This window comes from Adiantum capillus-veneris, chromosome 10, assembly GCF_014529385.1.
Source record: "Adiantum capillus-veneris isolate H3 chromosome 10, ASM1452938v2, whole genome shotgun sequence".
Taxonomy (NCBI): Eukaryota; Viridiplantae; Streptophyta; class Polypodiopsida; order Polypodiales; family Pteridaceae; genus Adiantum; species Adiantum capillus-veneris.
Window position 1 is genome coordinate 156118457 of NC_140940.1, and position 20737 is coordinate 156139193.

The following is a 20737-nucleotide window of genomic DNA, read 5'->3' on the forward strand; positions in this document are numbered from 1 at the left end:
CTGAGAGAGAGAGAGAGAGAGAGAGAGAGAGAGAGAGAGATTACATCCATTAATCCTATGGCTCATGTAAACCAATCTATACTCATGACAGTAAGTAGCATTAGAAACAGGTGTATCTACATCAAACCTGATGTTCCAGGATTGGTGACTCGGTTCATCAGCAAGTAAGTGTAGCAATTTCTGTACATTTGAAAACTGGTTCTGGCCAAGTAACAATACTGGAGGTGATGTGCTCCTACAAGACGTCACAGTCCTTCCATTGCTTTAGATTGTCTTTTCCATCGTCAACAATACCCTAGGACCTACACAACAACAAAAAACAAATTACATTCATTACTTTGTGAACATAGTGTAAGAGATCCAGTGTCGCTCATATCCTCAGCTTCAGCTCTTGATGGAAACATTGGATATTATCATCTCAACAATTCAAATCTGCCATCCAGTCCCAAGCTCGCAGGTCACAAACTTGGAGGATCTAATCTAGGGAAAAGCTTTCCACCTGACACCAAGGCAATTATCCTCGGGGTAGAAGAAATCTTTCAGAAACTTTAGAAGAAGCCCAACATCAGAACACCAACGTAAAGGGGAGAATAAGCACTGAAACTAAGACTGCACAAGACAACTTATGCCAGAACAATTCCTGAAAAATAAAGAGGTTGAAACAAAACCTTCTCAAAGGAGAGCTATAAGATGTGTTGCTCTCCACAACATATGCTCAAAGACCTCATAATCATGGCAGCATTGAGCATGAAAACTTTCATTAGAGTCCTTTTGATGTACAAGTATGCCGTAAACGAGACGATAGAGTTTTTCTCGATACTTACTAGCTAATGCCTTCTTTCATAGTACAATGGGGAGTGTCTATCATCATGACAGCTCCAACAAAGAGTCTCTGTACATAGTTTCTTTTATTCCTTCCCTTTGAGCATACCACTTCTTTTGCACAGAATCATAAGGTACACAGACTCCCTCCCCCTTCTCTCTTTCTCTTGCTGAAATAGGAATTGGAGAACGCTCCCTTGTCAATCACCAGAATAAGTGCTTTACGTTACCACAGACAGCTGGCATCATGCATCCCCCACGGGTCAGCCTCCAAAATGAGCACGAATCAGCATGCACCCATAGAAACCTTTGTTTATGGCTCAACCCCATGGCAAGCAGGGCAAGAGGAAGAGAAGAGATGCAGCCAGAGCCTGACAATGAAATTAATCGAAATCGAGGCAGAAGTCCCCGAAACCTGCTTGTAAGCCTTCTCAAAGCTTCATGAATCAAGCTTTGTATGTTGAGGAGTTTGTGGATGAGGATTTTCATCCCCCACCATCGCAAAATCTTCAACAGAAAGATTTACAACATCATCCCAAGATGAATTCGGAGCTTTAACATGTCAAGGGTTTGCAACTGTGTAGTGGAGTGTTCTATTAAGCAATCAAAACCACAGATCAAGTTTAAATGCTAGTAGCTTTGAAGCAAGAAAGGATACGATCACTTCGCCACATGTCTGTTATTCCAACACCACCATCAGAAAGAAGCCAGTAATCGGCATCGGTCTGTCAACATGAATATAACATAATCTTATCAGAACACTGAAGCCCAGCCAACACACAAAATAAGCAATGTGAGAATGATACTGTCCAGGGCCAAACCGCTTACATTTACATCTGATGGAACGATTCTCATAATGCCCCCCATGTCTTGGTGGGGACTACATAGCTCCGAGTAGAAGGGATCCCTGCTACTCATCATTTCAGGCAGCTCAGATGTGCCTCCAGATTCTGGGGGAACCAATTCTCCTCCATCACTAGAAGCCCCCACGGCAGAACCAGGTAGGGCAATGTCGGAGGGCATGGTGGCCACCGTACTCATCTCCTCAAATTTTTCTTCAAATTGACTACAGCCAAGATACTAGTCACAAAATGAAAACATTAAAACTTGAAACATCTTGCAAAGAATTACACAAACCTAACAAGATAGACATCTATAGGCCCGGTCGCACTTTGCAATAGTATTTGATATCGCCTCTGAGGGTACTCTACAGCCTACATTCATGAAAGATTGGTCATAGCAGCAGAGAAATTGACACTTCTTTGCATTATTCGAACTTGAAGGAGAGAGACTTGCCTCATCAGGATCTGGTACTTCCAAGGTTGTTCCGTGTGGAGCCTTAATTGCAATCAAAGTTTGGTTCTACAAAATACAAGAGCAATATAAAATCACATCTAAAAGATATGAGACGACCTATCATTTTTAAATTGTTCAAAATCACCACCTGAAAACACTGCAAGCTTTTAATGTCTTCTTCAGTGACATAAAGCCATCTACATTGAGCATATGGATCAGAAAAACAAAACCTTCCCACAAAGCTAAAGTTACATGATATCCAACAGCCTTGACAGCCATTTCAAAATCAATAGGATACTGCTTATTATTCTCATCTTCACTCAGAATCCTAAGTTGTTCCCGTGTCTCCCTGCAGAATCCACATCAGCTAAGCATCTTAACAAAATGAGCGCTATCTTACTGACAAACACCACCTGATGCAGTTATCCAAACTCCTTTCTTGTAACAGCAAGGACTCAACTTCTGCCTGCAAATCCTGAACCCATGAGATAGTCGATACAAACACAAAAATTAGCTCTAAAATAGGACATTCTACCTTCAAGTATCCAACTTCATTGATCACGTCACTAGAGCCAGCACCATCTAGACCTCTGCAAAGCACTTCCAAAAGTTCAAACGAAGCAGCAGGCAGAATTCATAAGGGTGCTAAAGGAAAACCCTTACTTCCACTGTATTCGATTTTTCAGCTTTTTTTCTATGAGTCCAACCCCTTCAAGCACATTTGTAATGTCATAAATTCTTCGTTTTTGAACCTGTATTTCCTTCAGAGGTAGCAGATCAAAACTTATATTATTTGTGAGCAGCTTGAGGCATGAAGTTCATAAACTTACGCCCAACATATCAGCAGCTTTATTAAGGTCAAGGACCCCATCCTCAGCTTCCTTGATAAGGTTTATGAACTTCTTTGTCAGCAATCCTGAAGCAAGATGATGGATAAGGTATGCTAGCAACAAGAAACCACAGCAGTCAGTATGGGATTAGAGATTACCCAGGGAGTTGTCATAGCGACACGAACTAACAGGAGTCCGAACCTTATTTGTCGCTGGTGAAGCTTCAAAGGAGAAGAAAATATTAGTTGCTGCTAGATTGTGACTACTTCCAGGCAAGAATATGTGAGAGCCATACCTGCATTTGATCCTGGTGTCTGAGGTTCCGCTTTTGCATACCTAAAAGCTCCACTTAATTTTTTCCCTTCTAGATTTGGAGTAGAAGCAGGTTGAATGCCTGTTCGCCCATCAGCCAAGGACCGTCCTGAAGGCCAGTCGTATGGCTCCATATCTCTTGATACTCTATTTGCCTGGTCCAACAACAGAAGCTATAAAGCTTGATTTGGGAACAAAACAGAATCAGCTTGATTAGAAAATGTGTGTACAACATGATAAAACAAAGCTACACATGCAAATGTTTCATATACAAAACACATATACTAAAACAAACACATACATTAATAAAAGAAAAATCATAATCCCTACAACTCACGATGCTGACCACACTGTGGATTATGGATCATACATGTGGCTAGGAAAAGTTCAATTCAGTCTTAAAAGAAAGTGCAGGTTATTGCCTGACAGAAGTCCTTCACAAGAAAAAGTAACCATCGGCTCCACCTCGCATAGTGAGACTCTATGCCCCGACATTCCGACTAAGTGCCCAATCAATGGGCATGGAACTCTGCTCCAGCATGCTTTGGGGAAAATTTTTCTTTTTGTGATCAAAGCACATACTGTGAAAGGAACGAACTCTACAGATTGTACAGATGCAGTATTGAACTTTTCATATGCAGGTGAAATGCAGTGTTGATCTGAAATTTGAACCTCCTAGTTGCATTGTAACGATGTTGAATGTATATAGTAAAGATCTTGCATTTGCATTCAAGCATCAAGTCGTCCCTTGACATCCTTGTACGTACGGACCAAATGCACACAAGTATGAAGGCCTTGAGCTTTGGTCTTTGTGATGGGTTTTAGGAGCAATTAGCTACTGCCTCCATCAGGCCTATATAGGGGCTCTGTCTCTTAAACAGTGTCCTCATGGCAGACTCACCATTATATGCCTCTGAGAGACTGAGAGGAACCGGATCCTCACCCAGGATCTCTAGCAGTTATACATCTGAGCAACATGGATTACACCCAGAGGGCCTCTCCGATCGAGGATCCAGTACTATAGAGAGCACTTCATGACTATTCTAGAGGATGGCTTCACCGAGCGGCCAGGATATATGGACACACATATGCCACATAGTCTCATCTCACACATTAGAGTTCGAGGTTGTGTGGGCAACCCCGATTGACAGAGACCAAAGAACATGCAAGGTAAGGTGGGGTGGAGAACAATATGTTTGCTAATGTACAGCACATGTCATTTTGGAGAAGGGATTCATAGAGAAACCCAGATACGTGGAGGGCTTCTTACCACATTATTCCAAGGTGATGATTGGCCAGCTCAAGGTTCCGTTACATTGCCTTGAAATAGAGACTGGCAGAGCAGCTCAGATCCCATGAGGCAAGAGGATATGCAGACAATGCAAAGAGGAAGTGGATGGTGAACTGCAAGGGGAAGATGAGGAGCACTGTACATGTGACTGCAGGACCTACACTACCATCAGGGATAGATATCTCACCCTATTTAGGGCGCTTCCTTTGTCAGCCCCGAGAGTCAGCAGTTCAATGCACGTTGGGAAGGTTTATATAGGATATTAGACGACACAGAGGGGTCTCTTTACGGGCCAAAAAATAGTACAAGGTGGGGGACATCAAACACAGATTACTGCATCCTTTCAAAGATCCACACTACCCAGTTCCTACACAGTAGGAAGTCGCCCTCCACAGAGGAGAGCCACTCACAGCGAGCAGCAGACAGAATACTAAATTTTGAACAGCGTGTCTCTAACAACAAGAGATGACAGAGATCAGAGACCAGTTCCATCAGGAGACAACAAAGCGCTTGGCTCAGCTCAAATCCGACCCAAGCAAAGAAGCTACCGACATCCCCATCTTTGCTGTATACCATATTACAACCCCAGCAAAGTACTAGATGGAGCTACCTAGAGTGCATAATATGCTTGTATACCCTTGGCATATCGTCCTATTTTTGGAGTTCCCCATGGTCGATAGGTGTGGTGGGTGATTGAGAGGGTCTCTCCTCAAGGGAGTCTTGTCCTGCTGCAGCCTGATGTGAAGATCTCTATGCAAGTTCAAGGCTGGGATGGATTCAGCTTTTCAATATTCAAGATCTTCCGTATGCGCTGCCGTAACATTCATATTGGTGTGGATTGTCACAAGATTGTGACGTGGCATGACCTGGATTAGGGTTTATTAAACCTAACCACCCCAAATAAAGTTGTCCAACTTATAAAGCATGGCTGAGGGACCTAACTCAAAAATAAAGCAAGCACATAAAAGTGCTGACGTGGCTGTCGTACAGAAAGAGCCCGCAAAACACAAAAAACTTGGCTGACATTGCAGTTGTACGAAAATCGCATAAGACGCGGAAGTAACCCTTGGTGTTAGCTTTTGGAGAGCTCTCTCTCTCTCTCTCTCTCTCTCTCTCTCTCTCTCTCTCTCTCTCTCTCTCTCTCTCTCTCTCTCTAAGGCCAGGACATGCCCCTTGTGTGACATGGAACCTGAGACAGAGCTGCATTATCCATGCCGCTGCCCCGTCTACTACGAGATACGAGGCCGCTTCCATTCCTTGTTCAGAGAGGGTTTTGGACCACTCTCAAGAGTCGTGGGATACGAAGATCAGAGATGCCTGGGTTTGTTCTTGCTCGAGCTGCGCAGACACAAAGATAGCCTGATGAATGGCGAGGCTAGCCAGTCTCAAACACGGATCACAAACTTCTTCAGAGCAAACACGGGACAGCCGCAAGAGCCACTCCCACAGCAGAGCTCCCCCTCGTCTCACACCAGAGGCACACTAATCAACCGAGCGATTGAACTGGGGAAATCCAGGCGCCCACGACTGCGGAGGACTACACAGCATCGACGGAGGCTACGTCAAAAGATTCGGAGCACGCTGGCCAGGCATGCACGACGCCCGGTCAGACTACTAACCAGGGAGGAAATTGATGAGATTCGCCAACGACCGATGCTAGATCTCTTGTCACTCAGCCCATTTTTGCTTGGTTTTTGCTTGGTTTTTGCTTAGTTTTTTGCTTAGTTCACATCGACCAGTCTAGGATCCCATAGTATATATCTTTTTTTTTTTCCCGAAAAAGATCCTTCTATTAGTTAATGAAAACTGCCCGTAGGGCTACATCCACCTCTAAAAGAGAGGGCTACAACACGCATGATGGGGAGACTCTCCCAATGAAAAAACAGCATATATACAATGGGGCTAAATCAAGAAATGGGAGGAGGGAAGAGCCACACAGGTGGACAGTAGTGCCATCTGAGCACCCCCTGGACCATGGTGTAGAAAGGCCCAGGGCACCAGAGTCGAAGGAAAGCCTCGCGGTGCTCCCGCATGCGGTCGGAGCTGCCCTGTAGTCCCTCAAGCTGTCCTCTGAGAGTATGGATCAGCTCTAGCCAAAAGTCACGAACAGTCTCTGCTGGTGGCACAGGGCGAGCCTCAAAGATGCGGAAACAACGGGCCCGCCAGATGAACCAAAGAGCTAGGCCACTGATGAGCTCTCAGCACTCCTCTCTCTCACTGCACCACTCCTGTGGAGTAAGGTCTGTAGAAGCCTGGAGTGCAGGTCACCTCCCCTGTATCACTATCATCCTGCTGGTGGAAGATAGCTCAAACTGTAGTGCCGGGCCCGTGAGGGTGGACCAAGCCGCTGCCCCCCAAGTGTACTGTCGAGCCGCGGAGAGGGTAGGCATCAGCCGAAGAACTCGTAGCCACACCTGCTGGGCGAAGGACAATCCCAAAGACAGTGTCGCTGACTCTCCACCAACTGGTCATAGGCTGTACATGCGGCCGAGAGACCACTATGCACAAGCTAGCTCCCTACTGCTGTGGCTCTGTGTGCAACCAACCACTGGAACAAAGTGTCGCGCCTCGGCTGTCTGGAGTCCCACAACCTCTGCCAAAAAGCTGCCAAGAACTCAACTGTGAGACCCTCCTCCTGCCAATGACGTGCTGCAGCGGGGCGGGCCTCTCTCTGCGCTGCAAGTATATGACGTCCAAGCCGAACAGTGTACTGAAAGAAAGGGACTCTTGGGCGGTCTGCAGAAGAGAAGGGGTCCCTCCATAGCCACTCACCAGGATCCCACTGTACTCGTGCCAGTGGACAACACTCCCAAGCCCATAGCCTCCAGTGTCCTGTCTCGAGAGCTGCTGGGTCAGGGTCTATGACGCAAGTCCTCCCACAGATGCCCACAACTCGGATCCTCTGGAAACAGCACTCTGCTACCTGCGGGGCCTCTACTGTAACTCGCTGTAAACGTCCCCCACCCTGAAGCTCAAAGAACAGGGCTGGGACAGTCTCTTAACAAGCCCTGACTGAGATGAGAACCTCCAGTCGTGTGAAGGCTCCCATCCATCGGGGTGCTACTGGCTCGAGAGGCGTGAGCCACTCAGCTGGAACTGACTCTGAGATGTCCTGACACATGCTCTGAACCCCTCTCATGCCCTGTAGTTGGACACCCTGCACCTCCTCTGACAAACCTGTGAACTCTAGCCAGTCACCTAGAGAGCGCGCTGGACCTGTTGCCATGGGACCCCATGAGACATGAGGCCTACTCCCAACCAAGTGGCCTCTCTGAGTGCTAACCATGGGGTTCCAGACGAGGTGTTGTCGTAGGCGCTCCTCCGTGCATGTCGGTTGTCTCTGCTCTAGGCCACGCCGTAAGAGCTCCTAAGAGGGAAGCAAACTCACAACGAATCGGTCCTCAAGTCTCCTGCTCAAACCAACTCGGTGTAACTCTGTAAAGATCCATCTGGTCGAAGGTTGCCAAGGGCCTCCTGACTAAGGCACCCTGGCACGAAGCCTCTCCAGCAAGAACTCTTTCCAGGGCTCCTCGCTTGGAAGACCTCTGACGACGAACTTCCCAAGAAGGGCTCTGCTCTGCTGTGCTGGATCAATGATCCCAAACCCTCCCTGAGAACAAGGAAGTGTGATGACCGACCAAGCCACCTTGGCTTGGGCAACCTGAGTGTCGCGACCTGACCAAAGGAAGTTCCTGATCAGCCTCTCTACCTGGCTGATACAAGAACTCGAGAAGATCCAACAAGAAGTGATGTACCACATAGTTGCCAACAACACCTGGTTGGCAACTACTACTCTATCAGCCAGCGAAAGTCGTGCTGAGCTCCAGTGTAACAGCTTTCTCCTGATGGACAGGAGAAGAGGAGCAATCTGCTGCTCGGGGGACAAATCCAAACCAACCTGGCAACCCAAGTATCGAACTGCAGTCCCTGGGGGAATCCACCTGAAACCCTCTCCTGGCATCCACTCTGGCACAGGAGCACTGCCAACCGAGAAAGCCACTGTCTTTCTCCAATTGATCAATGCGCCTGATGCACAGCAGAAGGTCTCAAGACCCTGCCCACGCCAGTGTAAATTGGCCTCCTGGCCCTCTAAGTACAAGGCTGAGTCGTCGGCAAACTCAGTGTCCAGAAGCTCATCTCCCCGTATCGGGAGTGCTACGCCCCTCAAACCAACCTGCTCTGACACCAAAAATCTCCTCATCGCCTTCGCATAGAACAGAAAGAGAAAGGGGGCAAGAGGACAACCCTGTCTGACCGATCGTGTGAGTATGAAGCGCTCACCTCTACCTCCTGCCAAAAGCACCTAACTGTGAGCCTGTCTATACAAAGCTGACACCCCTCTGATCCAAGCATCTGAAAAGCCCATCCTGCGAAGCGTGCCCTCTAGAAAGTCCCAGTCAACTCTGTCGTATGCCTTCTCAAAATCGAGAAGAAGAATCACAAGGTCCTCCCCACGGAGACGTGCCAGGGCAGAAGCCTCCCAGAAAGTGAAGATGTTGTCAAGGATACTGCGTTCCTTGACAAAACCTGTCTGAGTCCCATGTATAAGGCTCTCCAAAAGTGGCCGAATCCTCAAACTCAGAGCCTTGGCAAGAATTTTGTAGGCTGAGTTGAGGATGGTGATGGGGCGCCACTGTCGAATCTCATCCAAGGAGCCACCCTCCTTTGGAATGAGGTAAATCAGGCCCTCACTCATGCTATCCGGCATCACTCCTGTGTGCAGAATGTACAGAAAGGCACTACAAAGATCTGGGCCAAGCAAGTCCCAGTACTCCAAGAAGAAGCTGGGAGTCAACCCATCCTCACCTGGACAGCTACCACGAGGAAGGGCGCTAAGAGCCGTGTGCAGCTCCTCAAGCTGAAGAGGTATCTCTAGCCTCTGGCGCATCTCCTCAGTCACAAGACAAGGCATCTGCGCCCAATCCTGCTCCTTGCATGCATCCTGTCTCTCTGACTGGGGCTCAGCCGTCACTAGCTCACGGTAAAAGTCAGTAGCAACTGCACGCATATCCTCAGGCTCACAAGCAACTGACCCATCGGGTCTCCTCAACTGAGTGACCTTGGCATGCGAGTGCCGAGGTCCTACTGTCTCAAAAAAGGCACTTGTCACTCTGTCACCTACCTGAGTCCACTGAGATTCCTGTCGGTGAAAGGCAAACTCATGGCGCCTCTCCTCTGTGTAAGCAAGCTCCTGTCGAGCCTGCTGTAACTGCTCCTCCAACCATGGACTGTCTGGATGCTGCTCCTGCATCCTCTGTAGTGAAGCAATGCCTCGTCTGAGACGCTGCTCCTCCTCTCTCGCTGCGGCCCGTCGAGCCAAAGACTCCTGGAGAAAAAAGTGGCTAAGCTGAGCTAGGCCTAAGGCCACTCTGTCAGCCGGTAGAGCCTGGCTGTCCATGCCCTCTGTCCAAAGAGCCTCTACCCTCTCTCTGAGTGCTGTGTCCAACAAGACCCGCTCTGGGATGCGAAGCATCGTGCTCCCACTCCTCTGCCTGTCTGCCACTGTGAGGATCACTGGTGCATGGTCCAAGAAGGATGTCCCTGCCAGGATGCCCATTGATCCCGCCAAGTCACTGAAGTGGTCAATAGTGTAGAAGCGATCTATCCGCGATAGATTCACTCCTCCCACTCTGCAGTCTGATCTAGAGAAGGCAAGACTCTCTGGAGGCCTCACAAAGTCAGAATGCTGCCATGTATCCGAGACCCTCAAGGTCATACACAACCTCTCCCAAGCTACTAACTCGACTCCATGCACAGTAGCATGGCTGCCTCCGATCCTATCAAAAGGGTCCTCCAGCATGTTGAAGTCCCCTCCTACACACCAATGGTCAACCTGTGGCAAAGACTCAACAATCTGTGACCAAAACTCTACACGAGCACTCGCCACATTGGGCGCATAGATGTTCAGGAAGCCCATAAGGCCACCTTGAACCTGCAAAGTAATCCACTGAGCCCTGCCTTGCACAATAATCCCTCTGCCCACAATGGCCTCCTGCAATGAGTCCGCAATAGTCATACATACCCCACCCTGGATGCCTCCAGGTCCAAAAGCAACTGACCAAAAGGTATCATAACGTCCACGCAAAATCTGACCACAGCGCCGAATGCGGCTCTCAGACAAATGGTGCTCCTGAAGCATAAGGAGATCAATCTCTCCTCCCACAAGGCAACGCTGAAGCTCCTGCCGCAATCGGCCCCGCTGTCGCTGAAACTGGGGCCCACCTAATCCCTGCACGTTCCATGAGACGATCCTCATGGGGAGCGAGAGAGAACAGATGCTGCCGCAACAGCAAGACGGGCTATCTTCGAGGCAGGCTTGGATGGGGAGTAATCCGCATCCGAGCGTCCTCTAGATAGGCGAGCCTGTAGTGAGTGCCTGGCCCAAGCCCAAGCAGAGCGAGCCGAGCGTAAAGCAACCTCCTCTGTCCAGGAGTCCTCATGTATGTATACATAGCAAGGCAAACACTGTGTATCAGCAAAAAAGTACACCACAATGTGCCTACATCCTGCTGAGTCTGTGGGTGTCACAGCAAACTTGGCCAGTGGCCACAAAGTCTGCAGTAAATCTGTAACTCCAAGTTCTCCCATGTGGTGAGAGAACTCGAGAACCTGTGTATGCAACCATCCCACCACTGAGTCGAGGGACCACTCTGTCTCGGTCCTACCGCAGAGAGGAAAGGAGAAACCAACTGCTGAGTCCAAGGCCTCTGTCCCCCTAGCGGCGAGGAACAGAGCGTGGACCCTGAAGCAGGCTGCCTCGTGGTCTGCTGCGGAATCGCCGAGAAAGCGAGTGAATCCGTAATCGAAGAAGTCCCAACGGCCTCGAAGGTCAATGCTCGTCAGACCCCGAGGGATAGCTGCAAGGGAAGATGTCTGAATCTGCAAAGGGGGCCGCAAGAAGGGCTGACTCTCTCTCGCTAGGCGACCCGTGGCAAAAGCGCTACCAAGAGATCTCCTAGCCGCCGGCGAGGGGCCAGTCTCCTGAGTCGACTGTGGTACTGAAGCAAGAGGAGGGGGAGAAGGAGTTGGGGGGGGCGGAGGAGAAGAGAAGCGGGGCGGGACGACAGAGACAGGGGAGCGAGGTGGGGAGTGGGCAGGAGCAAAGGGCGGGGGAGGGGATGAGGAGGAAGAGGGGAAATCTGAAGGTGGAGGGGCTGGCGAGGGTGAAACGGAAGAGAAGGCTGGCGTAGGAGGCTCCTCCTGCTCAAGAGGACCAAAGCGGTTCCCCGTGGGAACCCACTGCTGCTGAGTAGGCACCTGAGGGCCACTCTGAGTGCCATGCTGTCGCTGTCGCCCTTGACGTCGACGGCCACGGGCCTGCTGCCACCCCTCCTCAGCAGGAGCCCCAGGCTCGGAGGGTGGCTCAGAATCTATGCGTTGTGTCGCTGGCTGAGGCTCCGGCCCAGCCTTGGCAGGCTGGGACTGAGGCTGAGGTGCAGGTCGTGGTCTCCTCCGTGGACAGGCCTTCGCTAGGTGGCCCATCTGTCTGCAAATGAAGCATTGGTTCGGGAGACCCGAGTACTCCACACTCTGCCTAAACCAACCCCCACTCACCCGAGGCAAAAGGATGACCTTCGGGAGCGTGTGGGTATCTCTGACCAAAACTCGAACTGAAGGGATGCCGGCCGCCTTGGCAGCTACTGATGCTGCCGTACGAGGTGTCTCCAGAACAGTCCCGATGGCGGAGACAATCTTGGAGAGCAGTGGAAGGTACTCCCTCCGTAAACCCGGAAAGCAGACTGAGATGGGGGTGTCTGCCTCCTCTACGAGTACATCCGAAGTCGGGTCAAAACCGTGTCGCCACTGTCGAAAGTGGGCTCGTGATGCTCGGATAGCCAGTGGACTCATAGCTATGACCTTGGAGGCCATCTCGGAAGTCTCGAACTCGATCTGGTAGTACCCCCGTCCGAGGATCTGAACATCCAAAATCTTGCCCACCTCTGCGAGAAGGCGGGCTTGGAGAAGGTCTCGCAGCTCTCCTCTACTAGGACGGGTCCCGAGAACCTTGCAGATGAAAGAAGTCGCCTGCAAGCGCTCTACCTCTGCGACAAGGCTCGCTTGCTCTGTCGGCGAAAGAGCAAGTCGAATGGTGGGCTCAGCGGGGTCGGGCGAGGGGGCTTCAGGTGAGTCCCTCTGTGGCGGAGCTGGAGCCTCCATCTGTGTCTATTGCTGAGTCGAAGAAGCGGACGGAGAAGAACAGTCTGCAGCCGAGAACGCCGAACACCTGTTCCGAAGAGAAGGAGTTGCAGAGCCGGGCGCAGAAAACCCTTCGGAGGTAAGGCGGAAAAAAAGGGGGGGGGGGGGGGGGGGGGGGGGGGGGGGGGGGGGAAGGAAAAGGAAGGAGGAGGCGAGCACGGGTACAACGGGAGAGCTAGGGGGGAAGGGCGGCGGGCAAGGAGTGGGGGGGGCAGCGGGAGGGCTAGGGGGGGAGGGCGGCGGGCAGCAGGGGGCAGGAGGTGGCGGGCTGGGTAGGGTGGGGGGCTGGGCAGGGTGGCGCGAGGGCGGAGGGGGCAGGAGGTGGCGGGATGGGCAGGGAGGCGCGAGGGCGAAGGGGGGGGGGGGGGGGGCAGCGCGGGGGTGGCAGAGGGCAGCGCGAGGGTTAGGAGGAGAAGAGGGGGGAGAGGGAGCGATGGCGCAAGGGGGGGAGGGGGGGAGCGTGCAACAGTAGCGAGCCGGTTCAACAAGTGCCCATAGTATATATCTTTGTTTTGTACTGTTGTTATTTTGTTACTCTGACTTTGTATAAGATCCACCACCTTGTAACTTTCTGGTCTCATAGGTCACTATGGCCTTTTGAAGACGTTAATATAATATTTCATTTCATTTCATCTCTCTCTCTCTCTCTCCCTCTCTCTCTCTCTCTCTCTCTCTCTCTCTCTCTCTCTCTCTCTCTCTCTCTCCTCTCTCTCTCTCTCTCTCTCTCTCTCTCTCTCTCTCTCTCTCTCTCTCTCTCTCTCTCTCTCTCTCTCTCTCTCTCTCTCTCTCTCCGCGTTGCCTGCCCCCGCTCGCCTGCGTGCGTGCTGCCTGCCCTGCCCCCCTCGCGCTCTATCTCAGTGCCTCTCTCTCACCCCCGCTGCCTGGCCTGCTCGTGTAACAAACTTGGACACTCCAAGTAAGTCAAGATTCTACCGTGACACATCAGAGATTCACTTCAAAACAGTTCACAGTTCACAATTGATTCGACACAGCCCGGCGGAATTCCATGCCTGGAGATATTGGCCCCAAAGACTGGCGCCCCTTTCGGTATTTCTTTTTGTATTAATAGGAGTACAAGGGAGTGGGAGGTTTCTCACTCTCAAACTCTGCGTCCAGATGCTCTGAGGAGTGGGAGTCCAAACCACTTATTTAAACGTTTACAAGGGATGCAAAAGCAGAGCCCCAAAAGCTGTCCTTTTTCAAAGCATCTAAAATAAAGCAAAGCTCTCAAAAGCTTCAAAAAATTGCGTAGAATTTTCCTTGCACAAAAGCAACCTCCGTATAGGCCCGCAAATCATAGAATTCCGTACGCTCTGCTATCAGCCTGCTTTTCCGCTTTTCTCGCCGCAAAACACGCGGAGATGCCGTATAGTTGCCACGTGACACTGCAACCAGGCTTGCTGTGAGCCGAGGAAGGTGTGTGTGTGTGTGTGTGTGTGTGTGTGTGTGTGTATGCTCGGCTGCCCCACTGTAAGGCCAGCCACGTCACTAGTTTGTGACACCCCCCTCTTGAAAGCATTGTAATCGCCCTCGATTACGCTTGCAAAACAAACAAAAGCCATAAACTGTCTTAGCAGACACTGCCTGTTAGTACCGACGCACTAGGAACACATCTAGCACATGTACCAATCAACAGTCACATCACAGGACATCACATGACAAATCACATTCAAAAATTCGTTCGGATCTCAAACCATGATTAATCGGCAACGTATTTAACAATCACATCTGGATCCACTCGGGACCTCATAGATGCCCATTTAACTAATCCTTATTGCAATCATGTCTATCGAGATCTTATCAGACAAAAATGCTGCAGTCATTTTGTCTATCAGTTCCTACACTTAAACAAGTCAAGTACAAATCAGTATCATATTATCGGGAATTCCAGTTATTAAAGCCATACAGTAGAATACTGTAAGCCCACAGTATCCTTGAAACTCAATAGAGACATCAATGACTTTAGTATCAAAGATCGAGGCAATCTGTTGACAAAGGAGCGGAGCAACTCCCCTCTTTAGCATACCCGCTGCAAATTCCGCCCAAGCTGAGTTCAGGGTTCTATCGGAATAGATTATGCTAAGCTGAATGCTTCAAGGTAAAGGTTCACAATCTGAGGAGTATCTGCCAGGTCCTCCTCCTCCATCCACTTCGCATCCAATAAGGGATAGTTCTTGAATTTAACCAAGAACTGCCTTATCATTTTACCTTTTAGTTTTCTATATTTATGTGCCAATATCTCTTCTGGAACAAGTATCTCCTTGTTTTTCGCCACTTCGGGTTGCTCATCTGGCTCCCCATCATCGGGCACATCGCCTTTAAAAGACTTCAAGAGACTCACATGAAAAGCATTGTGAATCCTCCAAGTATCGAGCAGCTTCAGTCTAAAGGAGACATCATTTATCTTTTCGAAAATTTGGAAAGGTCCATAGTATCTCATGCTAAGCTTTGCCGCTCCTTTCTCTTTTTCTTTCTCAGGCGTGCCTTTTCAAAACGTAAGAGCACCCAATCGTTTTCCTTTAATTTCAAGTCGTGACGATGTCAATCTGCTGCCTTTTTCTCTCTTTCCTGAGATTTCTCCAAAGCCTCCCGAACCTTGGCAAAAGCATTGTCTAAGTCCCGTGTGTATTGGTCCGCTTCAAAAAACTTATCTTTCATGCTTAGGAAGGGTGGAACCTTCGTAGCACCATCAATAATCTCAAATGGCGCCTTCCCCGTCGAAGAGTGAATAGTGTCATTGTAGGCAAATTCCACCAAGGGCAAATACTTTTCCCATTGAGTCTTCTGATGTAAGACTTCAATAAATCCAATATGACTGGACTGAATTTGCAATCTCTAATTGACCATCTGTCTGCGTGTGGAAAGATGACGAGAACCGCAACCGCGTGTCAATGATCTCTCGAATAGCCTTCCAAAACAAACTCGTGAATCGGGGATCTTTGTCAGAGACAATTGTCTCAGGCATGCCATGTAATCTGAATATCTGGTCAATCCGGCTTGACTGTCTTCTTCCCTGGAATGAAATGAGCTTGCTTGTTAAATCTGTCAATAACAGTCCAGATACCATCGTGCCCACTCCGTGTTTTCGGGAGATCAAAAATGAAAACCATTGCAATACTTTCCCAGGGGCGGGTGGGTATGGGTAAAGGCTGTAACAATCCCTGTGCTTTATGCCTGTCAAACTTGACCTTCTGACATACCAAGCAACTGCGTACAAAATCGTCCACGTCCTTCTTGAATCTCGCCAAAAGAAGTATCTCTCCACACCTTTCAAGGTGGTAGCAATACCGTGGTGACCCGTAAATGGTTGACAGTGACATTCGGTTAAAACCTTTTCCCTCAACGGATGTGTAACGCACAACATCGTTTTCTTCATCAAGTAGCCATCCCGAATGGAATATCCCGCTACTACCTCCCCATTCTGTATTCGGCCGAATATATCTACAAAATCTGGATCTGTGGCATATTGATCGACCATATCCTCGAAGCTGCTATGGTGCATCGCCGAAATAGCCAAAACCAACGGCTTCAAGGACAAAGCATCTGCCACCAAGTTTTTATGTCCCTACACATGGACAATCTGGAAGTGAAACTGTGACAAGATGTTTGCCCACCCCATCTGCTTTTCCAAAGCTGCTTCTGTGACAAGAAGTAGCGTAAACTCTGGTGATCTATAAAGACCGTAAAATCGGCTCTGAGTAGGTAATGTTGCCACTGAGTAAGAGCATGGATAACCGCCAAAAGCTCTTTCTCATATATCTGTGCTGTCAATTCCGGCCTTGAGAACAATCGGCTTTCATAGGCAATGACATGGCCTTCTTGCAATAAGACCGCACCCAGACTACGACCACAAGCATCACAATATACCTCGAATGACTTCTGCAAATCCGGCAAAGTCAAAACTGGTCTCGTAGTCCATTTCTCTTTCAATGTCTAAAAGACAGTCACCTCTGTGGGTCCCCACGGAGATGCTGAGAGAGCTAGATGCTGTGGAGACGGGCCTGTCCAGACTTTCACAGGATGTGGAACAAACTGAGTATGGACGACACTTGATAGACATGGGAATTGCACATGGACTGTGCTTTCCACACAGACATGGAGCCAGCACAGTGGATTATGTCATGGCACAACCGAGCTCATCTCTAGTATCCAGGATCTCACGGTTGGACCCAGACCTATTGGGGTGGCGGTGGATCATGCCCTTCTGTCGATGACCATCTCTTTTAAATTTAATGTAGCACACAATCCACAAGCAGCAGCCCCTACTCGCTACACCTTCACGCGGAAGACTGACGCTGTATATATAGATGGGATCTACAGACGACTGTGCACTGAGGAGCCAAGGCGACCTCTGGAGGAGCTTACTACTATACATTACATGAGGCAGCAACAGAGGCATACCCACACACTCAATCTGAGCAGAGACACCGTTCTGGGAGCATGCCGCAAAACATTTGGTATGATGCGGAATGCCGTAATACCAGAGCCAAACTTCAAAGGGAGGTGCTTTTGGGGGACATCACTCACAGACAGTCACAGATTGACTTCCGACGCCTAGTGCAGAGGAAGAAGAGGGCTTTTTTGGCTCGACTAGAGCAAGATCTATATCAGCTATTCTTGAGTCAAGACTCACGAGAGGCATGGTGACTCTTTCATGAGCACTCTCCCCCCTGCCATTACCTCTACAGAAACATGGGGCCAGTACGCTTCATCTTGGTACACAATTCCTGGACAACCGCCCCTTCCCAACCCTCCCGATCCATGCCCACAAGCATGTGCTTTTTTCTCCGCTGAGATGGTAAAAAAGGCAATTGACAGGATGAGGACAAGGAGAGCATATGACCATGATGGCTTAGTGGCTGAGCATTTCGTGCATGCCAAAGATCTACTAGCAAAGCTTCTGACAGTTATATTTAACCGTGCCATGTGTGAAGGCTTGCCTGATACTTGGAGCCTATCTATTGTACCCATCTTCAAGTCAGGAGACCCTATGGAGCCTGGGAATTATCGCATTAACATACACAAATTGGCACAGTCGTACGTATCCATTCTTGAGCAGCAACTCAATAGATGGGCAGAGAGGGAGAGGGTACGCGCAACCGGACAGGCAAGATTCAGGAGAGGCTTTTCTACTCTTGACCATACCTTCACACTCAGAACCATCATTGCGGAGGGCAGATCACATGGGAGAAAGATCTATTGTAGCTTTGTGGACTTCCGCAAAGCATTCGACACAGTACCCAGAGCTAGATTGATACGCAGACTACAGGAGATAGGAGTACCCACAAAGCTCATTTGGGGGATCATGGTATTATACAGGTCAGTAGTGGGGCATGTACGCACCTCAGAGGGTCTATCTACACCGGTTCACTCCACTATTGGGGTGAAGCAGAGTTGCCCGCTCTCTCCTACTCTATTTGGTATGTATGTGGATGAGGTTGCTGACTACATTGAGTGTAATAAACTGTTGACATGTCAAAGCCTAAAGAATGGAGCCAACTTGCAGATGTCGGCCGAGGGGCCTAAACCCTAATAAGAACAAGCAACAGAAGAAGTCCTACCAACTTATGGGGACCCCGTTCGATGGGGCCCCAAGTGACATAAAGGAAGAAAATAAAACAGGATCCAGACACGCCAAAAACTCATGACGTGGCAGATTTTTGAAAATTGCACTGGCATGATGATGTGGCAGGCTGTACGGATTTCCGCGTTTTGCGTTGGCTGATGACATGGCAAGTTGTACGAATTTCCATAAATTACGCTAGCAGCTTTTGGCATTGCTTTTTGGACCAGAAGCTTGAGTTTTAAAGGCTTTCTATTGTAACTGCTTTTCAGGCCAAGGGCCTTTAAATATGAGGCTAGGGCTCATTCTCTGGCATGCTTCCTGGAGAAGGTGGAGAAGGTGCACAGTCTGGAGTACCGGATTGTACTGTGTTGATGCAATATAAAGAAATACCGAAAGGGGCGCCAAGGTTTGGGGCCAATACTCTCTGGGGTGGAATTCCGCCACTCCGTGTCGCGTGTCATCTCTCTTTCAGTTCAGTTGTAATTGAAGTGCTAAAAGTTTGTTCAGTCTGTTCTTTTCTATTGGCACGTGGTGCCCGTCTTGTGACAGTGGTATTAGAGCATCAAGCGTGTGCTTTTCTGAAAGCATACCGGTCCTACAAAAGAGTAGACAGAGCTATTGGAATTTTATTCGAGGTATCTTCGCCCTCCAACTCGGACTTATTTGAGGTATCTTCACCCCCCAGGCCGGACTTATTAGCCACTCCCACCCTTACTTCATCGCGCATCGAGGGCGCTCCCGTCTTCACCGCTCATGTCTTACAGGGCATAAGCCATAAAGGTCACTTGCAAGAGAAGGATCTAGATTTGTTTCAAGTCACTATTTTTCTCAGAAGCAATGCCGTGCAGATGTTGACGTCTATAGCTACCAAGCTGTACACTCCAAGTACTTGGCAAGCTTTCAAGAAAAATTTTGCCGGAAGTTATATGCTTTCTGATATCTTCCTTCGGAGTGCAACTTCTGGCAAAGTGGGGTTTCGTGAAATGCTTGCCATGGAAACCCTAGCAAATTATAACTTGAAGTTTCTCGACCTCTCCCAGTAGATGTCTCTTCACGAGCAGATGACCTTGGAGGTTCAATCTGATTGCTATCTCTTGGGACTACCATCGCCGCCAAAGAAACATTGCCTGTCCAAGAGCTAATGGACCATGCTATGCTCGGCTACGACCTTATGGAAGGAACCTAACCCTAATTTTTGATGCAGGTTTTCGGATGGAAAGTCAATCGATTTTTCGAGCTCGACTAATGTCGAGATTGCTTTTTGAGTTTGACTTCTATTTGAGAACTTGTTTGGTGATCTTGTTTAAAATTTGTTTGAAATGGATGGTATCTATTTTGAACCTGTTTTGGGTGCCGATTTGAATTGTTTGGCTCTGGTTTAATACTGGTTTCATTGATTGGTGATTTTACTCCGGGTGGAGTAGTGAGAATTGATGTTTAAGAATGCTTGTTCATACTCATGGCCCGACCCTTGTGGTTATTTGCGGGGGGAGTATTGAATGATTGAAAAGTGCTGTTTTTTTTACTCATGGCTAGGAGTCGGGACCCTTGTGGTTATTTACGTGGGGAGTATTGTTGTTGTTACTCATGGCCCGGACCTGGATGGTTATGCGGGAGGAGTATTAAGAAGTCTAAGCAGTGGTTACTCTCAGCACCTCCAAACGACTCAAGCTGCAATCAAGGGGGCGTTTGGTTGTAAAAGGCCTCTATATCTCATGGCCCGGACCTTTTTAGTTTATTTGCGGGAGGAGTGATGAGGGTGTCATTGAACAGCTCATGGCCCGGACCTGGATGGTTATTTGCGGGGGGAGTGTTCATCGGCGGCTTTATGTTTCTATGACTTGTAACATGCATATGTGAGCATTTGTGTTGCATTGTGATGTGCCAACCACTGAATATTCCTAATTGGATGAGATTGCATGGGTATATAATTTTAGTGCATCAAGACACCCGTGGAAGATCAGTACGGTCTGGGTGTGATGGCTAATTTTACTACGCCGGACTATCAAGAGTTCCGATCTAGACGAAAGGAGAAGTTAACTCCTTGATCAAAACAACCGAAAGGAGAAGCTAACTCCTTGATAAAAAGAGCAAATTGATTGTCCCTCGGAATGTCCGTCAGATTTTTTTTTGAGCTAACTTGAGTTGTTTTGCAGATATGCTGTAATCGCGGACGATTCCTCTCTTTCAAGGAGAGATGTAATAAACTGCTGACGTGTCAAAGCCTAAAGAATGGAGCCAACTTGCAGATGTCGGCCGAGGGGCCTAAACCCTAATAAGAACAAGCAACAAAAGAAGTCCTACTAACTTATGGGGACCCCGTTCGATGGGGCCCCAAATGACATAAAGGAAGAAATAAAGCAAGATCCGGACACACCCTAAAAACTGATGACGTGGCAGATTTTCAAAATTTGCGCTGGCATG

The 20737-nt window shown here is 48.9% G+C and overlaps 1 protein-coding gene across 2 annotated transcripts in view; it reads right to left on the bottom strand.

Moving 5' to 3' along the window:
* Nucleotides 1-623: 623 nt before the first annotated feature.
* The window catches only part of LOC147449924 (transcription factor E2FA-like), a 48013-nt gene continuing 27899 nt past the window's right edge, over nucleotides 624-20737 (bottom strand). The window contains exons 2-14 of one of the 2 annotated variants that reach the window (XM_086522267.1): nucleotides 3244-3415; nucleotides 3107-3169; nucleotides 2949-3034; nucleotides 2782-2879; nucleotides 2654-2708; nucleotides 2532-2584; nucleotides 2417-2467; nucleotides 2267-2315; nucleotides 2119-2184; nucleotides 1960-2036; nucleotides 1651-1888; nucleotides 1481-1547; nucleotides 624-1374 (exon numbers count right to left, since the gene is read on the bottom strand). In XM_086522267.1, coding sequence (XP_086378393.1) covers nucleotides 1262-1374; nucleotides 1481-1547; nucleotides 1651-1888; nucleotides 1960-2036; nucleotides 2119-2184; nucleotides 2267-2315; nucleotides 2417-2467; nucleotides 2532-2584; nucleotides 2654-2708; nucleotides 2782-2879; nucleotides 2949-3034; nucleotides 3107-3169; nucleotides 3244-3415 — 1188 coding nt within the window. In that variant the 3' untranslated portion in view covers nucleotides 624-1261. The remainder of the gene's footprint in view (nucleotides 1375-1480; nucleotides 1548-1650; nucleotides 1889-1959; nucleotides 2037-2118; nucleotides 2185-2266; nucleotides 2316-2416; nucleotides 2468-2531; nucleotides 2585-2653; nucleotides 2709-2781; nucleotides 2880-2948; nucleotides 3035-3106; nucleotides 3170-3243; nucleotides 3416-20737) is intronic. The other variant, XM_086522268.1, reaches the window with a different exon arrangement.